Here is a 24,528-nt window from a genome sequence, read left to right on the forward strand (position 1 = left end):
AAAAACATTTTCTGGCTTTGTTGTGCAGTGCCTCACGCTACGACCGAGTGCTGTTCAAAACAATGGGATAGGACGCCAATCTGTACTGACTAGGCAACAAGAACAAGCATATGAACAACTAAGAGCAAAGCAAATTATCTGCAAAGTGTTAGCCCACATTCCATGTTTCGTCTATACGAGGCTAGATGGCCTGTGTTGTGATATCATGTGCTCCATGTATCGCTATCAATATCGTGGTGACTTACTCGATGGACAGTGGTCAGTCTGATCCAGCTGGTCTGGGGCGTCTTTTCCAGTTTATTGTGTGTAGGTGGAAAAAGGTTTCTATCGCTGCAGGGTTTGTTAGCGCTAACGATTCTTTGTTCGTGGTGATGCAATGTCCTCCTCGCCGTACACACAAAGCCTTTCCGTCGATGGTAACACTGTATGCCACACTCCATTTCCGTCGGCATGGGCAGGCCGGTGTAATGACTTGACCTCCCGTCTGCTACCTTTTTTGAAGTTTCGTGCTCTCTCCTTGCCGGCTCAGCTTCTAAAACCTGTAGCTCATCCTCCGTATTGTCAGACTCAAAAAGATAAGGTTCTGGATCTTCATTTGTCCAAAAGTAGTCAGTGGTGGCTCTCACAAGGTCTGCCATGATTAGTAGTAGCAAACGGGCACACGCTTGACATGCTACTGTTGTTGACGGAACTGTCTACATTTATAATAATGGATTAGATTTTATATAGCGCTTTTCAAGGTGCCCAAAGCGCTTCAGTGAGGTGAACCCATTATTCATTCGCTCCTCAGTGACACACTTGTGGTGGTAATCTACATCTGTACCCACAACTGCCCTGGGGTAGACTGACTGAAACATGGCTGCCAATTCGTGCCGACGGCCTCTCCGACCCCCACCAAACATTCATTCACATCCATCAACCCGTGTGGGGAGCACTGGAGGCAAGGTGGGTGAAGTGTCTTGCCCAAGGACACAAAAACAGTGATTGGGTGGAGAGAGGAAGGATCGAACCGTCAACCTTCCGGTTTCTGGACGTCCTGCTGTACCTCCCACTCCCGCCCTTTCAGCTCGTGGTCAGTTTGCTGACTGCCAGCATCAAGCGGAGGATGGCGCCCCATTGCTCGTTTGCACGTTGGCTACTTTTCAAAACTAGTATAATTTGGGATATTTAATCCCTGCCATATACACCCGAAATATAATATAGAGTACTACAGCAATTTAGTAAAACCTGCCTTGTATCATCTAACTAAAGTTGATAGTGCTTGAAGTGCTCATGACACCAACACATGTTAATCATCTTATTTTTGCATTCAAAGGCATATTTCATGTGTTGAATGATCTTAAATGTACCCTTTTTTTTTACATTTTTCATCATTGAAAAACAATCCCATCAGAGACTGGAGAAGGAGGAAGTGACGTCACTTCCAGAACCCTCCTTCTCAGAAGTGCACATGGACTCCAGTTGTCATTTAGTTGTGACGTATTTTCTGTTTTTTTTAATTTATATTTATTTATTATGCCTGCTCGTTGCTAACAATCGAGCAGATGGAAGAAGTCCGGCACATTTTGCAGACAGTTGTTGATACAGTCCCTCCTAATAAAGGAAAGTTTGGGGCTGAATGTGTACTAGTGTGCTTCTACCATCATCTGCCCCGACTATACTTCCACTACTTTGACCACTGTCTGCAAGTACGTTTTTTTTTTTTTCCCTACTATATATATTTTACGAATCGTAGAATAATAACACTGTGGAACCTTGGCTAGCGCCATCCGTTCTAGACGGTCTGACTCTAACCCAAACCGATGTTAACCGGATCAAATGTCATGCATATAACTACATATAAACGATGGGGCACATTTTAAGGTTACTTTTAGCTTCATTGCAGACGTGATTCTTGATGTGACTGAAAACAGGAAGGTTGTCGTGTCTTTGGGAACAATCATGTCTTCGTTGAAGATAAAACAAACCTTAAATTTTTGTTTATCTCTTTTTTTATTCATTTATATGCATTTTAGATTTTGTTTTTTTCCATGTAAAACTAATTGAAAACTATAAAAAGGTGTTTTGCTTTAACAATTTTGAGTCAACTGCTGATAACATCAAGACGTACTTGCGTACTACGTAACGTAGCTGACTTCCAGTCCCGGTTGCCATTTTTTAAGCTAGCTAATAGGATGCTAAATTTTTTTTATTATTTTTTAAAAACACAATAGCAACACAGTTGGACTCAATGTATTAACAACACAACATGACATGGAGTAAATTTTTGATGTTAACCAAAAAACACCCTAACCGGGGCGGACACTAACTGAGGTTCCACTGTACTTTTTTTTTTTTTTTTTTTTTTTTTTTAAATAACTTTTTTTCTGACGTTTTTTGGTTAATGAGCGCTTTAATTCTTCATGTTTCAGCAATTTGGTGTTCATCTCTTGTTAATCTGCTTTGCATAAACATATGTATTATAACTAGCCTATTTTCTCCAACCTTTTAACCTTCAAGCGGGTTACTTTTGATTTCCCAGCCATTTTGACTGTGACCCTTTTTTATTACATAGTTGTTTTTTTGTTTTTTTACAGCTTCAGTTAATCAGTAAAAGATGCCTTTCTAATGTGCTTTTTCAGGTTTAGTCTCCGAACAGATCTTTTCTACTTCTTACTCCATCATTTCTGTCTCTTTCGGCTTTTGTCTCTCTCACTGCCTTTGTCCTGCTCTGTCTGTCTGCCGAATTTATGTGTCCAGTTGATCCGGAAGCCATTAATCTCGTAAGCCAGAATCGATATCTGCCTCATTTCTAGTGTACAAATAAAAGAGGCCGCTGAGATAATTATATTTCCCTTTTCATATGCTTTGTTTTGGTCACCGAGATTCCTCTACAGGAATGGATTGAGTTTGCGGACATCCTGCGCACTGGGCCCTTGAGATATTTGTTGAATTTTGACATTTTACAGTTTTCATATGGTTTTGTGTGACTTGTATTGCGTCTGGAAAGCATGAGTTCAAGGGTTCTGCTGGATGGCCTTCACAATAAATAACTAAATGTAAGTGAGTCAGTTGTAAAAGTCAAATGTTTTGGCTGCAGATGGTAGATACAGATACAGTTGTCCCTCGTTTACTGCGGTTAGGATTCATTATTAATAAACAGAATATTTTCATAGTTGGAACATAGAAAACCTGTTTGACTTTCTAAATGTTTTTTACCATTATTGGAGCCCTGTAGACATCTTTATACTTCTATTATTCTTTTACGCTACATTGTACAACACTAAGCTGTAGGGACATAAGAGACAGCGCAGCTCATAGCATATAGCAAGCTACCGAGCTAACTTGTTAGCCTCCAGTTTATTTTTACTAGACTTAATTGTTTCAAACGGAAGACAAAGAAGCCAAAAACGTACCACTTCCACACGGAATGGGAGGAGTACTTGATGTAATCGAAAGGATGTCTCATCAATGTAACATTACTGATGCCTAGTGACCAGAATACCACATAGGACTTGCATATGATATTTTTGGACTAATAATAGGCCATAGTCAACCACAAAACAGCCATCATTTGTTAATTAATTTTAAAAAAGTCGGCATGTTTACATGCATCTTATTCCTGTATGAACTAGAATATAGTAAATATTCTGAAAACTTTTGAGATGTTTAAACTACTTTGAGATCGCCAATTTCGGGATTAATTTTTTGGTTATTAAAACCCTGATTGGGACCACTGGCATTTTCCTGCATGAACCCGACTGTTGGATCATGAAAACAAATCAGAGGTGCGGACTCGAGTCACACGACTTACTCAAGTCCCAATTTTGACTTTGGACTCAACAATATCATCAAAGACTCCCAACTCGACTTGGACTTTCACATCAATTATTGAAGACTTGACTCGGACTTTAGCCTGATAACTTGAAAGTATTTGAGATTTTCAGCGAATGTGTAAGGAACATATGCCCTCACTAAAATGATCATTTATTATGTAACAGCCTCATTGAATGCAGCTGTTAACGTCCACATTTCCAAATGCATTCATTGTATTTGTCAAATAAAAAAAAAGTTACATTGTTAAATTGGCATTTTATTTTGGAGACACTAAACAATGCTTAAGACTTGTAAGGGCTCAAATTTGAAGCCCGTGACTTCAGATGTGAATCGACCTGTCTTGTCTTGACCTGAACCTGGTCCAACCTTACGAATGAAGGCAATTTCTTATCTGTGCTTTAGTGGAAAATAAAACGGTGTAGGTTTTCAGTGTGTACAGTTAAGAACACTACTTTTTGTAGTGGAATCATCCTGGTTTAAACTATCTGATGACTCATTGTGTTCAAGGCAGTAGGTTCATTTGCAGCCAGTAGGGGGAATCGACTGCTCGCTCTGTTGCCAGTTCCCTCTCATCTCCAGCCCTCTCCTGCTCCTCCGTGCGTTCTCCCATGTTGTGGAAACGCTGCAGCTCACTGGTCTATGTCTGCTTGGCTGCTTAAGACCCTCCTACCAGCTGGGCTGAGAAAGGAGGCGGCACTCTGTTCACAAGCCTCGGACGAGCCCCCGTTTACTGCCCTGTCAGTGTGAAGGGGAAGGAAAGAGAGAGAGAGAAGGGGTGAGCAGGCGAGGAAACCAGAGAACAACTGTGTGACAGAGGCAAAGACAACGAGGCGGGCTGCTTAGAGAAGTGAGAGAGCAGAAAGGAAGAAATAAGGGACACATATTGCCAGAGCAGGAAGTGGAAGGATCGCAGACGAGGCACTCTTTCTCTTCTGGCCACAAGGGGCACAGTCATTGCTTTTATCCCTTCACTTCTTGATGAAAACCAGTGGGCTGGACTAACCAATTACTGGATTAAAAAAAAAAAAAATACCCATTTGGGCTGCATCTTTAGGAAACAGGAACAGTTTTCCGGTTTTGAGCAGGGCAAACTGAGAGGACTGTCTGTGCTCGCATCTTGGTGTGGTCTGTTCATCTGTCTGCCGTCGGTGCTGAGGATATCTCCCTTCTGTCCAACAGGACGACGTTGGATCAAAGTAGAGAAGAGGGAGCGTGTGTAAAAGAGAGAGAGTCTGAATCAGTGTGTGCATGAGAGGGAGGTCCATTAAAGCCAGGGCAAAAGTGAAATAGCTGGAATAGAGAAGTGAACGCACACGTCCTCGCCTGTGTTCCTTTGCCATCCCTTTCCTCCTCCTCCTCTTCTTCCTCCTGTTCCTCACCCATTTTCCAAACATTCCAAGGACCGCCTGCTTCTCTTCACGACTTGTCCTTCCTCCGCATCCTCTACCTCTCCTTTTTATGACAACTTAACCGATATCCGCGGCGGACGAGCGCGCTACTCTTGGATCAAGTTCTTGAGGGAATATTTCCATTCATCAAGCAGCGCACGACTGAGAGAGAGTCCGCCGTGTACCGAGGCTGTGGACCACGTTTCTCTCATCCTTCTCCCAGCTGTGCAGGACCTAGACCCCGCATTCCCTCTAGTGGACCAGACCGAAAAGAAAGGGTTCTTACAAACTGTCCACTCCTCCACTCCCACCATTATTAGCTATTTGGCAGCTCCTTCCCCCCCGTGTCACCATTCCCTGCCTCAGTGCTAAGGATTCCAGCTACATGGGCAAGCGATTGGAGCAGCAACCAATGTACCCTCAGTACACCTACTATTACCCCAATTATCTTCAGACTAAGGTATGCCACTCTTCAACTCTTGTATTCCTCAAGCATGCTCATCAAACTCGTACACTCCTAACCTGCCTGACTCCCACCCCACCTCCGTCCCTCCCCCTTGGCCTCCAACACACCCACTTCATCCTCCTCTCATCCTTGAGTGGGGATGGCACGTGATGGACAGCTGGCCTTGGTTGTGATGGTTTCATGGGACAGGTACCTCGTTGGACTTTGGGTGCCTTCGAGTGTGTGTGTGTGTGTGTGTGTGTGTGTGTGTGTGTGGAGGGGGGGGGAGAAGAGATCAAGGCTTGGACTGTTTGAGCTGTTTGGCCAGCCTTCAGAACTTTTACCAGGGAGGAACCAAATACCCTTCATCCATCACTCATCCATAGACCAGTGAGCCTCTCAGGCATGAATAGAACAGCAGCTTTGCTGAAAACAAATAAGACTATTGGTACACCAGGTTTCTTAACTAGTAACGTACTTTCTGCGAGTTTGAAGTCAAATTTCCCGAGCCACTACATTGGACAAATGTTTAATTGCAGTATTTTCCAACAAGGAGGGGAAAGGCATTTGCTGGAAAGCAGGAATATGAAAAGGTGCTTACTGTACTGTACAAGCGCTATCGTATCAGTTGTGTCGATGCCTTTTGGAGAGATGGCCAGGCCTGTGCCGGAGGATGGGTACCGAAACTTGGCACCGGTGCCGACACGGTAGTAACCGCACTGAGAAACTAGCTCATTTCGGTGCTAAATGAATGTAGACTCGCCTGCAACGGGTGCTTGAAGGTGACACTGGGCAAGAACTATCTTGTAAGTCTTGAGAAATAAAACAGATTCTGGGCACTCTTTTGAAACTTTACTGCCAACCTTAACACTTTGTCGTTATCAACCAATCATGGCAAGTGAGGTGCACTCAAACACCAGAATTCTGGACATCACAAGCACAGTCTGTGTTCAGCATTGCTGCAGGTTTTGCTGTGTAATCATGACAATTTGTTTATTTCAGGTTTCAGGGGCCGCACGGTGGTCTAGTGGTTAGCATGTTGGCCAACACAGTAACACCCTGGAGATCGGGAAGACCTGGGTTTGATTCTCCCCTGTCATGTGTTTTCTCCGGGTACTCCGGTTTCCTCCCACATCCAAAAACATGCATGTTAGGTTAATTGGAGACTCTAAATTGTCCATAGGTATGAATGTGAGTGTGAATGGTTGTTTTTCTATATGTGCCCTGCGATTGGCTGGCGACCAGTCCAGGGTGTACCCCGCTTGTCTCACGAAGTCAGCTGGGATAGGCTCCAGCATACCCCTGCGACCCTAAAGCGGTATAGAAAATGGATGGATGTTTCTTTCATATTGGTGAATGTATGACTTGGTAATCATTTTATATATATTACTGAAGTACCGTGGAACCTCGGTTAGCGTACTCCCCGTTTAGCGTGTTTTTTTTTGTTTAACTGCCTCGGTTTGCGTACATTTTCTGGTTAGCGTACAATATGGCACACGCCTTGTCGTGTTAATGTATTTATCACAAAACTTCATTGTTAGCCCCCTTTTAGCGTATACTACATGGAAACAGGAACCAGAAGTCAGCTCTGTTCACCGGTCTAACAGTTACGCCACAAGTCTTAAACACGTCTTTATAGTTTTAAAGTTAGTTTTACATTCATAAAAACGTTCTAAATGTATACAAATGATGAATGAAAGGGATGAATGAACATTTAAGTTTACTTTTACCTTCATTGAAGAGGTGATTGTTGACAAAGACGGCTATTTGTGTTTTTGCTGTGAGGTATTTCTTGAATTCAATAGTGTTTCTCGCCATTATTAAAATGATGGCGCTTACAACTTTCTTTGACTCCACTTTTGGCTTATTTTGCAGGCGTGATCAGAAGAAAAGCTGAGATATAATGTGAGAAACACTATTGAATTCAGGAAATAACGCGCCCATGCGGATATCGCTGCTACATTGTGTCTTTGTCAACAATCACACCTTCAATGAAGGTAAAAGTGATGTTAAATGTTCGTTTATCCCTTTCCTTTCATCAATTATACATATTTATATGCATTTCAAATTATTTTCTGCATGAAACTATAATTGTAAAGCTATAAAAGCATGTTTTCTGGTCACATTTTTTGCTTCCTGGAATGGATTTTTTGGGATTTACATGATTTGTTATGGGAAAAATTCTGGAATGGATTAAGGATGCCTGCCCTTACTGTTGTGTTCAACTTGCGTCACACATTCCATAAAAACAAAATGCCAAAATTTGCTTTCCTTTTTAAAAGGTTCGGAAACTGTTTAAGCACTGTCGCCATTTCAAAAGTAGCGATTTGGCACTAGTAAAAAAACGGATAAAATGGAAAGGATAGCCAACCCTAGCCAGGACACTAGCTGGGCGCATAAAACAGGCATTGAGAGATTGAAATTCTGCATCATTTCCTCTATTATCTCTCCCAAGCATGAAAGTGCGAAGGTGAGAGCTCACAAATTGTACAATTGTCTAACTTGGTGCCGTCTTACAATCCATTGCGCATTTTTATTTGCCATTTTAGTGAGTTTATTATGATATTTTAAGATCTGTCAATGAATAATGAAACTGGTGCTTTGAACATCAGTATGCTTTGTACTATGACCCAAATGTGTCCAAAGCAGGAAAGTTTTAAATATAGCCTGGCACATTTTTTATTTTATTTTTTATTTTTTGTTCATGTGTTGAATTTTAAGGAAAGCGAAAGTGGGGAAAAAAAAACAGTTTAGATTTGCATTGTGCGTTAATGTAGATAAACGTCTGTAGTAAGGTGATGGGAAAGATGCATTATGTACCCAATGAATCAGGAAAGCTAGTCCAGCGATGGAAGCTCCACAGGGTGGACTGGCTGCAGCCCCACCTGGCAGTTAACCAGCGCTCCCTTCTGATTTATAGTTTAATACATTTGTGCTGCTGCCATATGACTTCCCTCTTCCTCCCCTGCTCCTTCCATCATCCCCACCCCGCCCCTCGATGGCCTATCCCACAGTTGCTCATCACGGTGGCCTCTGTCAGGGTATGCCCTCTCAATCTCACCTCCCTCCCTCCTTTCCACTCGTTTCCCCCTCCTCCTCCCTCGTCCATTCTGCCTTCTTGCACTATTGCAACAGGATCCCCCCCCCCCCCGTGCCTCCTCCGCCTATGCTGCAGTTCACTCCCAAGGTCAGTGCAGATCCGATCTTGCCACAGTCAGCGATTGATTTATCCTTGAGTGAGCTGCCGGGGTCGTGTGCCATGCAAACAAGACGGATGGCGGGGGCAAGGAAAGCATATATTTCTATTTATACGATAAATCACCGGACCGACATTGATAATCATTTCTATGGTTGGTTGGTATAGCCGGGAGGTTGATTGGAGGGGTAGGAGTGTTGGACAGAGGGCTGCAAAGAGCCTATCTCTCTCTCATTTATAATCATTAGTAGAGATTTGCTGGCAGGTACACTCCACACAGTCAACATTTTTTTTTGTTTTTTTTGCATGAACACACCCACTCCTCTATAGTTATGATTTGGGGGCACACATGCACGAGGAAAGCACAGTGTGGGTTGGGGGGTGGGGTTACACTTTTATTAAAGATGCTTTATATTGGCCGATAGCTAATATATCGATACCGATACCGATATAGGCAGCAGCTCTTCCCTCAAACTAATGCCCATTCACATCGTAGTGAGCACATGGCACAAAAATAAACACTTTGTGTCAAATAAGACAAATACCGCAATATGCAGCACGAGATACAAAGTGCCGCATTTATTTGTCCCAGCAAGCCCATAATTGTAGTTTTTCCCACTATCAACATGTAAGACAGGTTAGTCGTAATAAATTCACAAATAAGAATCCAATTAAATGATGCTGGCAACGATACAGTTGGGAAAGCTGCACTTTTCTACGCGGCACAAACATCTGTATGTGCAAAGTAAAGTTCTGCAAAGTGTTTAACGTTGGACTCTTAAAAGCCCTTTCCCTCGTTCCCATCTCGTGGCTTGGCCGCAGATACACTAATTGCGCGTGACTCTTCTTTCTGAGGTGTGATGTTTGCTTCGAACTTCCCTGCTCAAATACGGGGCCGGAACCTGAGACGAGGCTGCCGCAAGCGTCTCTTCTCGGCTCCGTGCCTACCGTCAGTGGGCGCACTGAGTCGTATCACTGAGTGTGTCAGCATGTCGCCAATAACATAAGGTTGCAGAAATATTGATTATACACCATGAATTCCTACTGGCTGTTTAATGTCTCTTTACTGTCAGGGTGACATCGTTATTCTTGCTAATTGGACAATAAAATACGGATAGAGGCACTTGCAGTACTCTCCTCATCCTGAGGGGTGGGGGGACGGGCTGAACGGAGGTCTTGTGAGGCACGTTGGTGTGCTTTGCTGCCATCTCGCGTGATCGCATGCATGATGGTGGTTGGATTGCATGAGTTTTGTGCGACTCCGCTAAATGTTTTCTTTTTGATAACAAATTATGAAGGAGAGAGCGGCAAAAATTTTATGTAAACGTTTGTACAATGCGTGTTCCCTTCAAGCAGGTGACTCCGTACTGAAGAAATGTGCAAACGATTGTCTTACCGGCCTTTGCATTTTGTGTGCGTGTGTATCATATTCTCATTTCGTGGAATTCTCCAGCCGCACAGTGCTTGTTAGCCCACATTTAGAATGTAAAAGTCAGGGAATGAGATAAAACAATAACATATGTCGTTCTATTGATTTGTGCAGTGGGGCATAGCATGTGCGTCTCTTAATCTGAATTGATTCCTGAAAGATGGCGTGTGTGTGTGTGTATATACATGTGGCTTTCATATAAGGTTGTGGCTCTGTGATGACACTTGTTTTGTGGCATTGGCAGTTTGCTGTGCATGTGATAGGTGAATCATTTGCATATTAAATAAGAGTTAGCAGCACCATTCTTGCCTGTTAAACCGATACAGCTGCTGCGCTCCGAGCCGTTATTGTCCATGGTACTTTTTTTAGTGAAGGAATTGAATCGAAACTACAATAAATGCCGTTGCAGTGGAGCCGGCGTGTCCTCATATCACTGCTCTTACATTACAAGCCTAATGTCGGCAACCCTCCACCCTGGCAAATAGCACTCTCCCTCGCAATAATGCTTTAACAAACACACACACACACACACACACACACACACTGACTGTGTCATGACCCGAGAGAAGGCAGGCGTACAGAATCTGAAAAGCTGACAAAGCCCAAATTGAGACGGTCAGCTCTTGTCCATGGCCTTAACTAAACACCAGGCAAAAACATCCTTTTCAAGGAACACATTCGAAGGACCCGTTGAGCTTTAACGAATTGGGGCAGCCTTTGCCCGACACGATTATGTCAGCAAGCCCCAAATGCAAACTGCAAAGGTTGCAGACCCCAAATAGGGACACGGTCAATCGGTATGTATTCCTGAAATTGCTCGGTCTCTGCATTTGTCACACTTCTACATGAAGTCTTCGCTTGCATACACCATGTCTAATTTGGCCAAACGCTGTGTGCCTCCGATGCGCTGGAGGGCGATCGTGGTCATTTCTATGTGGGCAGAGGAGGAGAATGCTACATGCTAATGAGACGTCACGAGCAAATCAGCAAATCGGCATTGCCAGGCGTGGGATAATTATTGTATTTTGTATGATAATTTTACCCTCTAATGTGCGATCAATAATTCCAACAGCACCGTAACGAACAAGAATTGGAGCGAAACACAAACCGGATACATTCTGCACTGCGTCTGATGTTGCGCAATGTCTCGTGTGCCACTTTGCAGTCTAGAGAGGATGCTGTCCTGGCAGATTTTCCCAGTTTTATTTAAAAGTAAAAAGTGCATGAACTGTACTATAGACAGTCACTGGTGATGGCCGACTCCATTAGATGGTACTGATCAACGTCAAAGCGGTTATGTACGATAATTTTCCTCAAAATGCGCAAATTTTAAGCTTCTGGTGTGATCATTTTGTCATTTTCCATCTGGCAACACTGAGTCAAAGGGATGACGTAGCTTTACACAGGTGTTCCGTGCGGTAAGTAACGTTTTAATGTGCGTTATAAACCAGTGGTTCTCAACTGGGGGGGTCGGGGCCCAAACGTGGGTCGCGGATCCATTCTGGGTGGGTCGCGTGGGACAGCGAGTCAAAAATAACAATAAAATATGTCAAATTGAGCAATATTGGTATGGTATATAGTCACTGCACAGTTAGAAGTGAAATATGTGATTTTGTGGTATTTGTGCAATTTTGACATTTCATTTTCTTGACAAAATGCCTTATAAATAAATAAATTCCTCTAAAATGCACATGTAATTATGTGTGTGCATGTTTCATTGCCATTAAAAAAACAAAACAAACAAATGTGTTTGCTTGGTTTTAATTCAATAAAAGCATGAAAAAATTAAATGCATGTATGAAAGCATTAATAAAAACTATTTAAAAAAAATGTGTAAAATATAAAAGTAATGAAACTAAAAATGACTTAAAAGTGTAAAAATAATCAATTCAAATAAATAATAATAAAAATGATTTTCGTAAAAGTGTAACAAATAATAAGAAAAATAAAAATGACTTAAGTGTAAAAAAAAATTGACAAATGAAAGTGTCAAATATTTTTAAATAAATAAAAATGATTAAATAAAATGTAAAAAATAAAAAAAAAAGACAAAAGTAGGTCATGACTAAATGAGACCAAGTGGAGACCAGTTGAGAACCCCTCGTTTTAAATGAAATTTGCTTGGGCTCCTGTGGTTACCGTGCTCCTCAAACAAATATAAACGTATAAAACGATCACCATTGAGATTTCGCTTTGACCAACTATTTAAAAACAAACTACATTGGAAACCTCGGTTAGTTTGTGCCTCCAGTTAATTTTTTGAAAATTTACGTCAAAATGTTGCCCCGCCTCACGTACATTCTCTGGTTAGCATACAATATGTTGTGCGTCTTGTCATTTATTAACACACTGAGTCCAATCTGTTTATCACAAAGCGTTTTTGTTAGCAGCCTACTAGCTTGCTAATACATGGAAACAGGAAGCGGAAGTCAGCTACGTCTACAACAGTTACGCCACAAATGTTAAACCGTAAATGTTCATTTATCCCGTTATTTCGTCATTTACATGCATTTTGAAGTGTTCTCTGCATTTAAAACTCTAAAAACATGTTTTGTGTTAACCTTTTTTGGCTTTCGGGAACAAATTCATTGAATTGACATTATTGGTTATGAGAAAATGATTTGCTTCGAGTACATTTCGGTTGGAGTCAGACCTTCTTGAACGGATTAATGATGTTAATTTAGGTTCCACTGTCCATATTCTTTGAAAATATTGACTTAATTTAGCTTCTGTAGCTGTAAATTGTCCCCTTGTTTGTAAAACAGCCGCCTTTCCCTCCGCCTTCCCCTTATTTGTGTGTGAATTTAATGTTGTCCATGGAGGCTGGAGCAAGCAAAAATAAAAAGGCCGCTCCAATGAACGATCAATTGAAGTTTAAACATGCAAATACCAGGGGTCGGCAACCTTTAGCATCAAAAGATCCATTTGTACCCATTTCCACCAAATTAAAACCCACTTGGAGCTACAAAAACCACCAAATTAAAGGTAACGCTACATAGTTTCCTTAACCATATTGTGTATTCCTGTTCTGTGTTCCTGTTTCTCCTGGCGGAGTGACGAGTCACACCTGCTGCCACCTGGCAATTAATCATGTTCAAGTCTTCTCCAGCAATTTTCGGATGCTATAAAAGTGTTGTAACACATCGATTACTTCCACTTCTCGAACCGCTCCCTCTGTCGCTTTAGTTGCCGTTGTTCGTGAGCGACAAAGGAAGCTAACAAGCAAAATATACTGCTCAAAAAAATAAAGGGAACACTAAAATAACACATCCTAGATCTGAATGAATGAAATATTCTGATTAAATACTTTGTTCTTTACATCGTTGAAAGCTTTGAACGCTCCAGCTTAAACAATGATGCAGCTACATTTAGGGCTAAACAAACTACAGTTCCCATGATGCTAATATCAGGTTTTGAAGTCTTATGCGTGTTTTGATCTGACAAATTTTAAGTAAGTTTGAGCAAGTGTAGAACTACTGTAGTTTCTGCTTGGACTGCGTGGACCTTGGCATGGGGGGGAATCGTCTCAAGTCTCACTCATCGGAGCTAATGAGTGACGCTGGGAACACAGTGTGTAGGTAGCATTGCAAGGTTTATGGCGTGTCTTCCTGTGCCAATATGCCATGTTACAACGTTACCGATATATATGTACAACAAATGTTTTCTTTCAGTTTGGTGGGGTGCGGCTTATATTCAGGTGCGCTCAAGTCCGACATTCACGGTATACATGCAGTTTTCCAGTCACATACGATCACGATGTAAACAGTTGGTTTCCTTTCAAATTCATGCAATAACTCATATTTTTCAATGCAAGTAAACAATAGTGTGTGTGTGTGTGTGTGAATGCTCAGGTTGTGTGGCAACAATCTGCGAGGCGATGGAAGCTCCTTTCAGTAGCGCTAACTGACTCAGGGTCAGCTGGGATAATTACTCCCGCATTTTTAATAAGTGGCTGCAGTGTGCACCTTGAGGAGGATCACGGCTGCAACTAAAGTAAAATTACCTTTTTTTAAAAATGGACACGGATGCTTTTGTATGCTCATATCCAGTCAATGCCCGTATGACGCTGTGGCAAAGCATAACACAGCTCAGCAGGTACATTTCCTTATAGTAAGTACAGTGCAGTGGCAACCTCACAATTCACACATTTTTGGCCAAAACCATTTTTTTTCTCGAAAAATTTGCTGTTTTTTTTTTCTTTTCAGCAAAAAACAAAGCTTATTCGTACTAAATTGGCAAGAATGTATTTATAACTATGTGATAATACAGATAAAATGTACAACAGACATGTAACAGCCAGTGGCAGCTGCTGGTCTTTGAAACACGGGAAGCTCATTGGTGTCCTACATACATTTTTAATATGATTTTTAGCAATGTTGTCTGCTGTCATCGTGGCTGGGCTAGCTAGCACTACCTCCTCCCCCACCGGTGATATGATTTAATGAACCAACGAACAAAACTAACACTAGGATTATGTTGTTTACTTAGTGATGGGGTTTTTTTTTGCCAGTTTATCCAATGAGGGTCTTACTATCTCACTGTGAGCTTCCCTGAGCTGAAACTAGAGCTTCAGTGGAGAATTACACATGCAGGCAACGTCCGCGCTGCCGCCGAGGGAAGAGAGGTCGCGTCGGGCAGCAAACTCGCTCAACAGCAGACTAACGCTCAGCGCACTCACAAACTTAAGTGCATTGTAGCGCACTTTCAGTGCAGTTTCAAGTCTACACATTTAAGTGCAACAATGCATGTTTGACCAATTGTTTTATTACATTTGAATGAGAAGTTCAGCTTCCTTTGTCGTTAATGCGCAGTCGCCACTGGTCACTACGTAGCAGGAACCACTGCAGGAAGTACTCGGTGACAATGTGATGCTCCCAAGTCTAAATGACGTCTTTTTTTCCATTTGAAAAGCGTGTGTAACAACTTAAAGTGCATATTTACATACGTGAGGGGGCGATGTATAGTCATGAATATTTATATATGTGTGTATATGTGAATATGTATATATTCCACCACAAAATACAAATAGTAATAAATATAATTATGTATTCTTTTGAAATTTTGTCTAACTTATGTCTTATTTTCTATGATGTCTACCATATTAGGTGTTAGGTCTTATACAAGTGTAAAGGTGACTATAGGGGTGTTATTTCATGTCTTGAGGGCTCTAATGTTTAAAAAAAAAAACATATTTAGAAGGCCATCAAAAGGTCTTCTATGCTCTAACTGGGAAAATATGACATTTATTAATAAATCCTTCACTTATCACTGTCGGGTCTGCAACCAGTTAACCGCGATAAACGAGGGATGACTGCGCTGTAGTTCTTGATCTGTACGTATACGATCATTTACCAACATGCGTCTCTATTAACTGCACATAAGCGTGCACTTTAAAAAGATTACAAGGTTAGTATTAACCTTGAAAATCGGCTAGAGGAAAACTATTAACGCTATAGTCTTTCAACTCTAACTTCGTGAGAATCCAGCTTTAAAAACATTTCTCAGCTCGATATTTTAGATATGAAAAGCCAGGAGGCCAGGCAAGCCACAGACATGCAAATGGTCGTGCTGCCTCACTACTGTGATTACCGCAGGCAGCCATGGTTACCACCTCCCTGATGATAAATATACCGCCTGCAACATTTACTCCCGAAAGCTGTATTAGTTGTGGCAAGCTCAATAAAAAACACGGTGTCACGCGTAGCTTGAAAAATGGTTCCGGAAAAAGCCAATTCTGCCATGAATGAGGATAAGCAAATAGGCATGAGCGCTTGAATAGCTGCCAGTCCTGCCAGACCTCCCCCACCCCTCGCCTCACCCCTCTCGTCCCACCACAATGAGCTCCTACACAAATAAGGGTACGTGCGCCAATTTAGTGCAGCAGATGAACCTTATGAAGCCTTGTCGAGCAAGTGGAGGATTACCGTGAGCAAACAGGCTTTTCTCCCGGCTTTATTTGAGTTAAATGACTCACACCACCTTCTTAGATTTTGCCCCAGTCGTTTCTTTGGCAGACTCTTCCTGTGCTCCCACCCCACCGCCTCTGAGGCCCAAACATGTGTGCATTAGTCAGTGTATGGAAAAACACTCAGTGGGTCAGGTAGGCGGCATGAATTAGATTGCAAGGACACTTTAGCAGAGAGAAAGCAGAGCCGCTCCAGCCACAAAGCAGGCCTAATGGATTGAGGAGGATGACAGAAAGCCAGCCCCAAGGCGTGACAAACTCTAATTGGAGGAGAGATGATAATTCTTCAGCAGTAATTAGTAGCACATACACATCCAGTTGGCAACAAAATAAAAAACAAACAACAAAAAACGGCATTATACGTAAGGGTGCGCCCATTAAAAGTTTTCGTCCGATCTTTAAAAAGCCTGACCTGCTGATTTTGTTCGATACCGATTTTTTTTTATTATTATTATTTTTATAACCGACAGCGTACAACTTCAATGTGCTAATTTTATTTTGTTGACACACACTGAACAATACAAAAGTGTTGTTTTAACTAATTCTCAGAAATTGAAAGTTTAGAAAATTGTCAACAAAATTTGATCGGTTTCTTTTTAGTCTTTTATTTTTCACAAAACCTGCACAACACTGCAGGTTTGATTTGAGCCTTTGGCCAAAAATAAAGCGCACAGTGACCGAAAACGGCTGGTCGTTCAATGTCATGAACACCATGATTTTCCTTTGCTCTTTTCGCTGTTTATTAGCGGTAGCAGCAGGCCACTAGCTTTAGCTTTAGCCTTAGCTCGCTTGCTGTCAGTCTGGCAGAACACAGGGGGACATTGGCTTTCAGGCCTATAGCGGAGGAAGATATCAGTATCGATCAGATCAGCCAGTCGCCGATCGCCCAAAATTAAGGAAATCGGTGCCGATCGATCGGCCGCCATGAACAGTTATATGTGGTTTCCATGCACATACACTCACCTTACCTTTGTCAACATGCACATCATTACAAGGGCAATTTTATGACCTCTACCAGTACTTCATATTTAGTCAATCATACAGACTGGACAGATTTAAAATTCTGAATTGGCTTCACATTTTTAAAATCATGGTTAGTGGGTAATTCTCACTGGAATTAATGGAGACATTCTTGGAAAAAATATTTTAAGTTAATCAAACATATATTCATTTAATCAAATACAATTTTATATATTTATTTGTATTCATTTTTTTGTTTGTTTTAATTATACTGGTTATAATCCCTCCAGGGGAAATTCAATGTACATTGCCTCATACTGTATGCTTGTGTTACCACCTCAGTTATTTATTAAATAACTTTAATCTTTTAGTTAGAAATGACATAGGAAAGTGGCAAGCAAAAAAAAAAAAAAGCACAAAATTGTCTTTGAGATTGCAATGAAAAGTATTTGTTGTCGTTTTTGTTACCGCCACTTTTGTGCTTGAAATCATTCCTGGTGGAATACGGCCTATTATTAGTCAAAAATATGAATATATTTAAGCAAATTTGATGTGTTTTTCTGCCTAAATTCAGTATTTTCAGGCACACATTGTTTTGTGGTTGAATATGGTCTATTAGTGAAAGAAAATATGGCTTTTTAGGCAAATTATATTATTTTGTTTTCCAAAATTAACCATTTTCAAGCGTAAAAGTGGCTAACTTAACAAAAATAGAAATATAAGGCAATCAAAAGACACATTTCAAGACAGGTGTATTGTGTAGTTCTGAGCCGCCATTTACTATAGAGTGCGGGCTGCACAGGCATGCTAGGTTAGATCCAACTTTTAGGAACTAAGTCCGGAGACGAAGAGAACTCGGAGGTGTTGAACTGTTCATGCTGTGTTTTGAGCATCCGCCTGTAAGACATAGTGCCCTGTGTCTAGTTCAAATAAAAAGGCTGACTAATTTACAGCCATCCTGACGTGGTGTCAGCCGCCATTACATTACATTGATGAGACAAGAGCCACCACAAGAAATAAGCTGTCCAGAAAAAACAATGAGCTCTCCCAATGCTAATGTGTGAGTCTGTTATGTCTTATTTATGTTAGTCTTATTCTGTTCTGTATACTACAGTATATTGGGTAATTGGAGTGTAAAGGTGACTAGAGGGATGTTTTTTTTTAATGTCTAGAGGGCTCTTAAGAACTTTAACTTTGCGGAAATTCATGCCCGGGTCTGAAACCAATTAATCACGATAAACGAGGAATTACTGTATAAGGCATTCAGAAGATGCATGCAAAGACGTTGTGATAGATGATATGCAGTATTCTACACTGGTCAGTAATGTTCCAATGATGAGACAATAGCCACAGCAGGAAGTACAGAATGAGAAGTTAAAAAAAAAAAGATTAAGGAACTCTCCCAATGCTAATATGTGTGTGTTTATATTATGTCTTATGTATGTCTTATTTGACTGTATTGGGTAATACAAGTGAAAAGGTGGTATGGGGTTTCATTTTAATGTCTAGAGCAGGGATCGCCAACCCATCGATTGTGAGCTACAAGTCTATCTTTGGGACATTGCCGGTCGATCGCGAACATTTTGGAAAAAAATGTATTATCATATCAGCGCCCTCACCTCATCGCTATCCAGAAAGCAACCCACGAGCCCCAGCAAGGAGCCCAGTCCCCAAAACCCGGCCAGAGGTATCCTAGTACACCAGCTTGCCTCATACACCAACAGCGATGTGTTTGCGCAAACAGTAATTATTACACGCCAATAGGGCTCAAAATCTGCCTCCATAAGTGAAAAGAGAAGAAAAAAGGGAAAAAATATTACATTTAAAACTTGTATGCCCGCCCAACACTAAAAACCTGCAACGTATCAACACGCCGAGTAAAAAAAGTATGAAGTTGTTCTCTTTTCTCATAAGAAAATAGTACCCACATGATTTTTAACATGATTATTAATTGCTGAGACATGGCGAAGTGGTAGAATTAAATAAGATGGGTTTCTTCCTACTCCTTTTTCAGGAATGGTAAATTTTGCAAGTGTGATTACAATTATTGTGCCTATTGTAATTGTCTTCAGGATGTTCCAAATAAACGATAGCATTACCGCTGAATAAATGCCAACGTGAGCATCAATCAACTTATGAAGATGATAAACACATGTTTTTATTGTCCTTTTCAGTTTTGTCCTTGGGCCCTTTTGGAAAGTGTTAGGAGACAGGGACTTTGGAAAAACAGCTACTAATTTCCTGTCTGCGTTCTGCCTCTGATTAGCCGTCTTGAGGACCCCTGTGGAAGACTTGTATCCATTATTTATCTGCAGACCCGAAAACAACAGCTGTGAGCTTGTGCAGCCGCCATATGTTCTGTTTCTCTCAACATATTGGGATGATTCGTGCCGTATAGCGAAGTTTATATCGGCCTGCAGAGATGTATAACAAGCCCTCTGCAGACATGCGGCTCCCGATGTACTTTATAAATGTTGTTTTTTCACTACATGCTCGGAAAATGCAGTCAAAGGCCCCTTAGGTCTTGACAGACCTCAAATAACGGAATAGAATTGGACACGTTTTTTGACTGACTAAGGCATCCATAAAGTGTACATGAATAAAGGATGTGGGATTTACAATATCATTGCAATCTTGAGTCACTTTAGTTTGCTAAGGCCTTGCCCCCAGCCCCCCAATGCTACAATATGAGCTATGATTGATAAAACATGTAATATTAAAAGTATGTGAACGGCCTACCTTGTTAACTTCCTTGACCACCTCCTAGAGTGTCCCGCAAGCTACCCAGCATGCTTTGCGGCGGGAAGCTATGGGTGTAATTTTGCCATGTGTTATGCATAGATGTTTTTTTTGCATGCCCACATGGTTCAGTGGTTAGAATGTGGCCAGCAGGTCTTAGTTTACTTACATCACAAGAACTGTTTTTGTGACGTTTTGCAACACTTCCTTAAAGGAGCAGCTTCAATGTGCATTGGACAATTAAACCAGGGGCGAGCGTGTTTCCAGATGCTCCGGAACCACTGGAATTGTCAAAGGGGCAGTAGGTAAAGAGGGTCACATTAGGATTCAGCCGATAAAGCAATAAACCCTTGTCGGAGACGCGGTTGGCCTCATTCGGGGCAGCTTTCTGTGTCCTCAGCACTTTGTGCCTGCAATTAATCACCAAGCGGACATTAGCCCACCTTCCTGCAAACACTGAATAAACACTGGCAACATTGAGGACATGTTCTCCGCCACAAATCTGGTGTTATCGTTAAGACGTGTCTCCCTCCGAGAGACGTCTTGGAACTCTGCTCCGCTTCTAGAGACTTCCTGAAGAGCGTGACACGGGCTGCTGATCTATTTAGTTACAGATTGGCGTTTAACAACCGTTCGGCGCTCGCGGATGCATGGATCTTGTGACTGATACGTACTGTATATCGGCGCTAACTTTACTCCATTCTGTTTTTTCTCGGCCTGCGTGACTCCACAACAGTCGCTGTAGTAATTTGTAAAATGGGAAGCCTCTGAGGCGTTATTATGAGGACAGTTGTCAGTGTGCGCTGCGTTGTTACCATAGTGACAGTTGCAAGTAACGTGTGCCAAACCGAGGTTGTCACACTGCTGCAGAGGGAACCAATGCATTGTGGGATTTCAGCCGGCACTTTGTTTTGATGGAGTTGCAGTGCTACGATATTGATCTGATCTAATTGCTCTCTCAACACTGTGGGGAAACATTCACTTTTGGGGGAATATTAGTTTGTTGAGCTGTGAATATTTTTGTGCAATAATCGCTGCTCGAGTTTCATCATCGTTAAGTCTCCAGCAATATCACATGTGAGTGTCCAGACTGTAAGATGGCTCATCTTGTAATTGGAAGGTGCGAACGCCCAATTGGACCTGCTATGTTTTATTATTCCGTGCATTTCCATGCCTTTTCTGTGCCTAACTTGCATGAAAACTCACCAAAAACTGGCATCAGGCCGGGTGGAAAATGTATTTTAACACAAACCCCTAACACCTACTCAATAGCACCCCTTATATATATATATATATTTTTTTTTTAAATTAGCCCCAACCGCCAGTTTCACCAGCGTCAAGAACCAATGTTCTCATTTTGGTTCGGACCGGCCATTCTTGGCCGAAATCAGGCGTTGTGTTTTGACGAACTCCTCCTAGAGACTTTGACCAAAGGCGCCCAAATCAAAATCAGAGATACTAGACAGTTGGGTGAGAATATATTGCAAAGTCATTCAGCCTACGCCGTAGGATGTGGGCGGGGCATGTGGGCAAACTTTGATAGTCGGTCCGACAATTCGCAGCAAAAAATGTGAACTCTGCTCATCATCATGATTGGTACATATGATAAAAGCTGAAGCTATGCATGAGTCACTTCATGAATTTGAAATGACACATAGTTTAGGGAGGGGGTCGTGATTGGGTGAGGGGGGCCCCCCTCTTTGCTGTTTGCACCTTAAATTTAGATGAATTTTGTAATTTCTAGATTGTAGATCTATAATGGAAACGTCAATACAAGTGGAGTTTTTTTTTTCCTACGACGCGTTGAGTCGAATTTTAGTGGAAGTCGTAATTCATACCTAAATTCACACTTCGGTCACTCGCACTGTACCCACATGACATACACAAATCAAACAAGAATTAAGTGAAACAGTAATAAATATGAAGAGAAATTAAAAATAAAAATAAAAACACTACGGTGTTTAGTTATTACTGTCTCTTTCATAGGAGCTAACCCATGCACGCACGGGGAAAACATGCAAACTGCACACTCTGGGAGATTCAAACCCAGGTCTTCTCAATCTCCTGACTGTGTGGCCAACATGCTAACCACTCGGCCACAGTGCGCCCCCCCGGTAGACGTTACAACACCATGTTTAGTCTTAATGATGATCAGTGCAGATGTAAGAGTAGTGAAGCTGCACATGAGCCGCACATCATATATTCTTCCGCTCTAACTTGTGTTTGAGGACCAAAATGAACTGTTTAATTCATTTACGCGAGCGCATTCGTAACTTTTATTCACGTCTCCAGATATAAACCTTATTTTCTTGGTTAGTGGCTGAAATGCCCCAAAGTGATTTTGAGAAAGTTCATTCATTTCCACTCCAACATGCGCACTGACCAGCATTATCATGACCACACATAACAGCCTGAGAGGAAACATGACAGAGATAGAGTAGAGGAAAGCGGCGGGTGGGGGGGGCTGAAAGTGAGGAAGGGCGGGACCCCTGTCAAGTTCACAGAGTTCACTGGAGGGGACTGACACTTTCCCGCTCTGTGAGCTTGGGTAGATCTGAATAATTTAGATCACATAATTCATCTCTGCACTTATCTATAGGATTCACTCTGGTGTGTAAGTACACTCTCTCACTCACTCAGATATGCAAGCATCTGCTCCCCTATGCACACACAAACATGCCTTGAGGAGTTAAGCCTCGTGGCTGATGCGCAGCCAAAAACTTGCAGTCTGCACACAGGGAAACCTGATAGGCATTCCCTGTGCCAAACACATGAGGTCACCCTGACTGACTGAGCTTGCTTGCTTGCCACCACCCAGTGCTGGCAGTTTCACAACTTCAGTCTTCGAGAAATCAAGCCTATGTACGGTGAAAAATGCTTCACCTCTGGCCATAGAAACATTTATAGTACCTACACTATTTCTGTTATCATGACCAACATTAAGGGCTGTAATGGGCCGCTGATTTATTTACTTGCCGGTTTCTTTCTCCTGTGGCTAGTATATCAAAACGGCGTGTGTGTGTGTGTGTGTGTGTGTGTTAACTGGGTTTTTGTTCCTTTAGTAACACAATTCCTAAACACTTCACGCTTTAAATTCCACGGCTTCACTTTATCTGGATTATTTAAAATAAGCATATTTATGCACATTTTATGTACATTTTTGCCGAAATTCATTTTTTGTCAAGCATAAAAATGGTTAAATGAAGTGTTCGGTGAGACACACAAGCACCAGACTTGATCACTTGACTTTTGTTGCAGGTTTAAATGATCTCACAACACGGGCTTACATGTTGAGGCCATAACCCACGCCAAGCTAAAACTCAACTCTGACTCCCCCAACGCCACTTCTACTAGCACCGTAACACATTTAGAGCAACACACACAAGTCTTATGTATGTCTTATTTTGTCTTATGTCTACTATATTGGGTAATATTAGTGTAAAGGCAACTATAGGGCGTTATTTTATGTCTTGAGGGCTCTAATGTCCATCCACCCATTTTCTATACCGCTTCTCCTCATCAGGGTCGCGGGAGCATGCTGGAGCCTATCCCAGCTGACTTTGGGCGACTGGCGGGGTACACCCTGGACTGGTCGCCAGCCAATCGCAGGGCACATATAGACACACAACCATTCACACTCACATTCATACCTATGGACAATTTAGAGTCACCAATTAACCTAACATGCATGTTTTTGGATGTGGGAGGAGAAAACCCACGCACACACGGGGAGAACATGCAAACTCCACAAGGGAGAATCAAACCCAGGTCTTCCCGATCTCCAGACTGTTACTGTGTTGGCCAACCGTGCGGCCCGCTCTAATAATGTGGAAAAATTAGAAGGACGTAAACAGGTTTTCGATTATCTAACTTTGAAAATATTCCGTTTATAAAAAATGAATCCCACTTCACAGAAATTCACTTATCATGGTCCGGTCTGGAACCAATTAGCTGTGATAAATGAGGGATCACTGTCTTGGTATTTGTTCCCAATTGTGTAATTCCACGCATTGTTATATTGCATTTTTGTATATTACCGATGGTTTATAATCGTGACGTGATGGTGGTATGAAGAGGTACAGTAAGTCCCCACTGAAGGCCCAGGTATCAAATACCACTGCTCTGTACAATTGCAGTGATATATGCAACTTCCCTATAATGTGTTTTTAAATGTTCAAAATCCTCACTTAACAAAATGTGTTCGAACTGTAAGAGCCACAGAGTTCTATAGTTCAGAGTCACCCTTTGAGCTGCTAACCAAAATAACACCGTCGGCTCCAAGCAATGGGTTCAAAAGCAATCCAAACATATGTCCGTTAGATCTTCCCTCATGTTCACTTGTAACACAGACACCAACGTTCAGTCAGTCTTGCAAAACACACTCGCATATGCATGCAAACACACACAAATTGTAAACCGTACCTATCATCATAACAATCTCCCAGCGCTCCCACACAGCTCATGTTCTCCCCGTATTATGTTAAAAGGGACATGCATTAGTACACTGGCAAGGGTTGTTGTTTTCTTTGGCAGTTGTCAATAGGCTGCATGGCGTCCCAGACAGAGGTGATCTTTGCAGCAGGAAACCAC

At 41.8% G+C, this 24,528-nt stretch overlaps 1 protein-coding gene across 1 annotated transcript in view; it reads left to right on the top strand.

The window, feature by feature from the left end:
• The first annotated feature begins 4,467 nt into the window (after positions 1-4,467).
• Positions 4,468-24,528, top strand: part of rbms3 (RNA binding motif, single stranded interacting protein) — a 277,321-nt gene continuing 257,260 nt past the window's right edge. The window contains exon 1 of the mRNA XM_054763521.1: positions 4,468-5,664. Coding sequence (XP_054619496.1) covers positions 5,590-5,664 — 75 coding nt within the window. The 5' untranslated portion in view covers positions 4,468-5,589. The remainder of the gene's footprint in view (positions 5,665-24,528) is intronic.

Source organism: Dunckerocampus dactyliophorus, chromosome 20, assembly GCF_027744805.1.
Source record: "Dunckerocampus dactyliophorus isolate RoL2022-P2 chromosome 20, RoL_Ddac_1.1, whole genome shotgun sequence".
NCBI lineage: Eukaryota > Metazoa > Chordata > Actinopteri > Syngnathiformes > Syngnathidae > Dunckerocampus > Dunckerocampus dactyliophorus.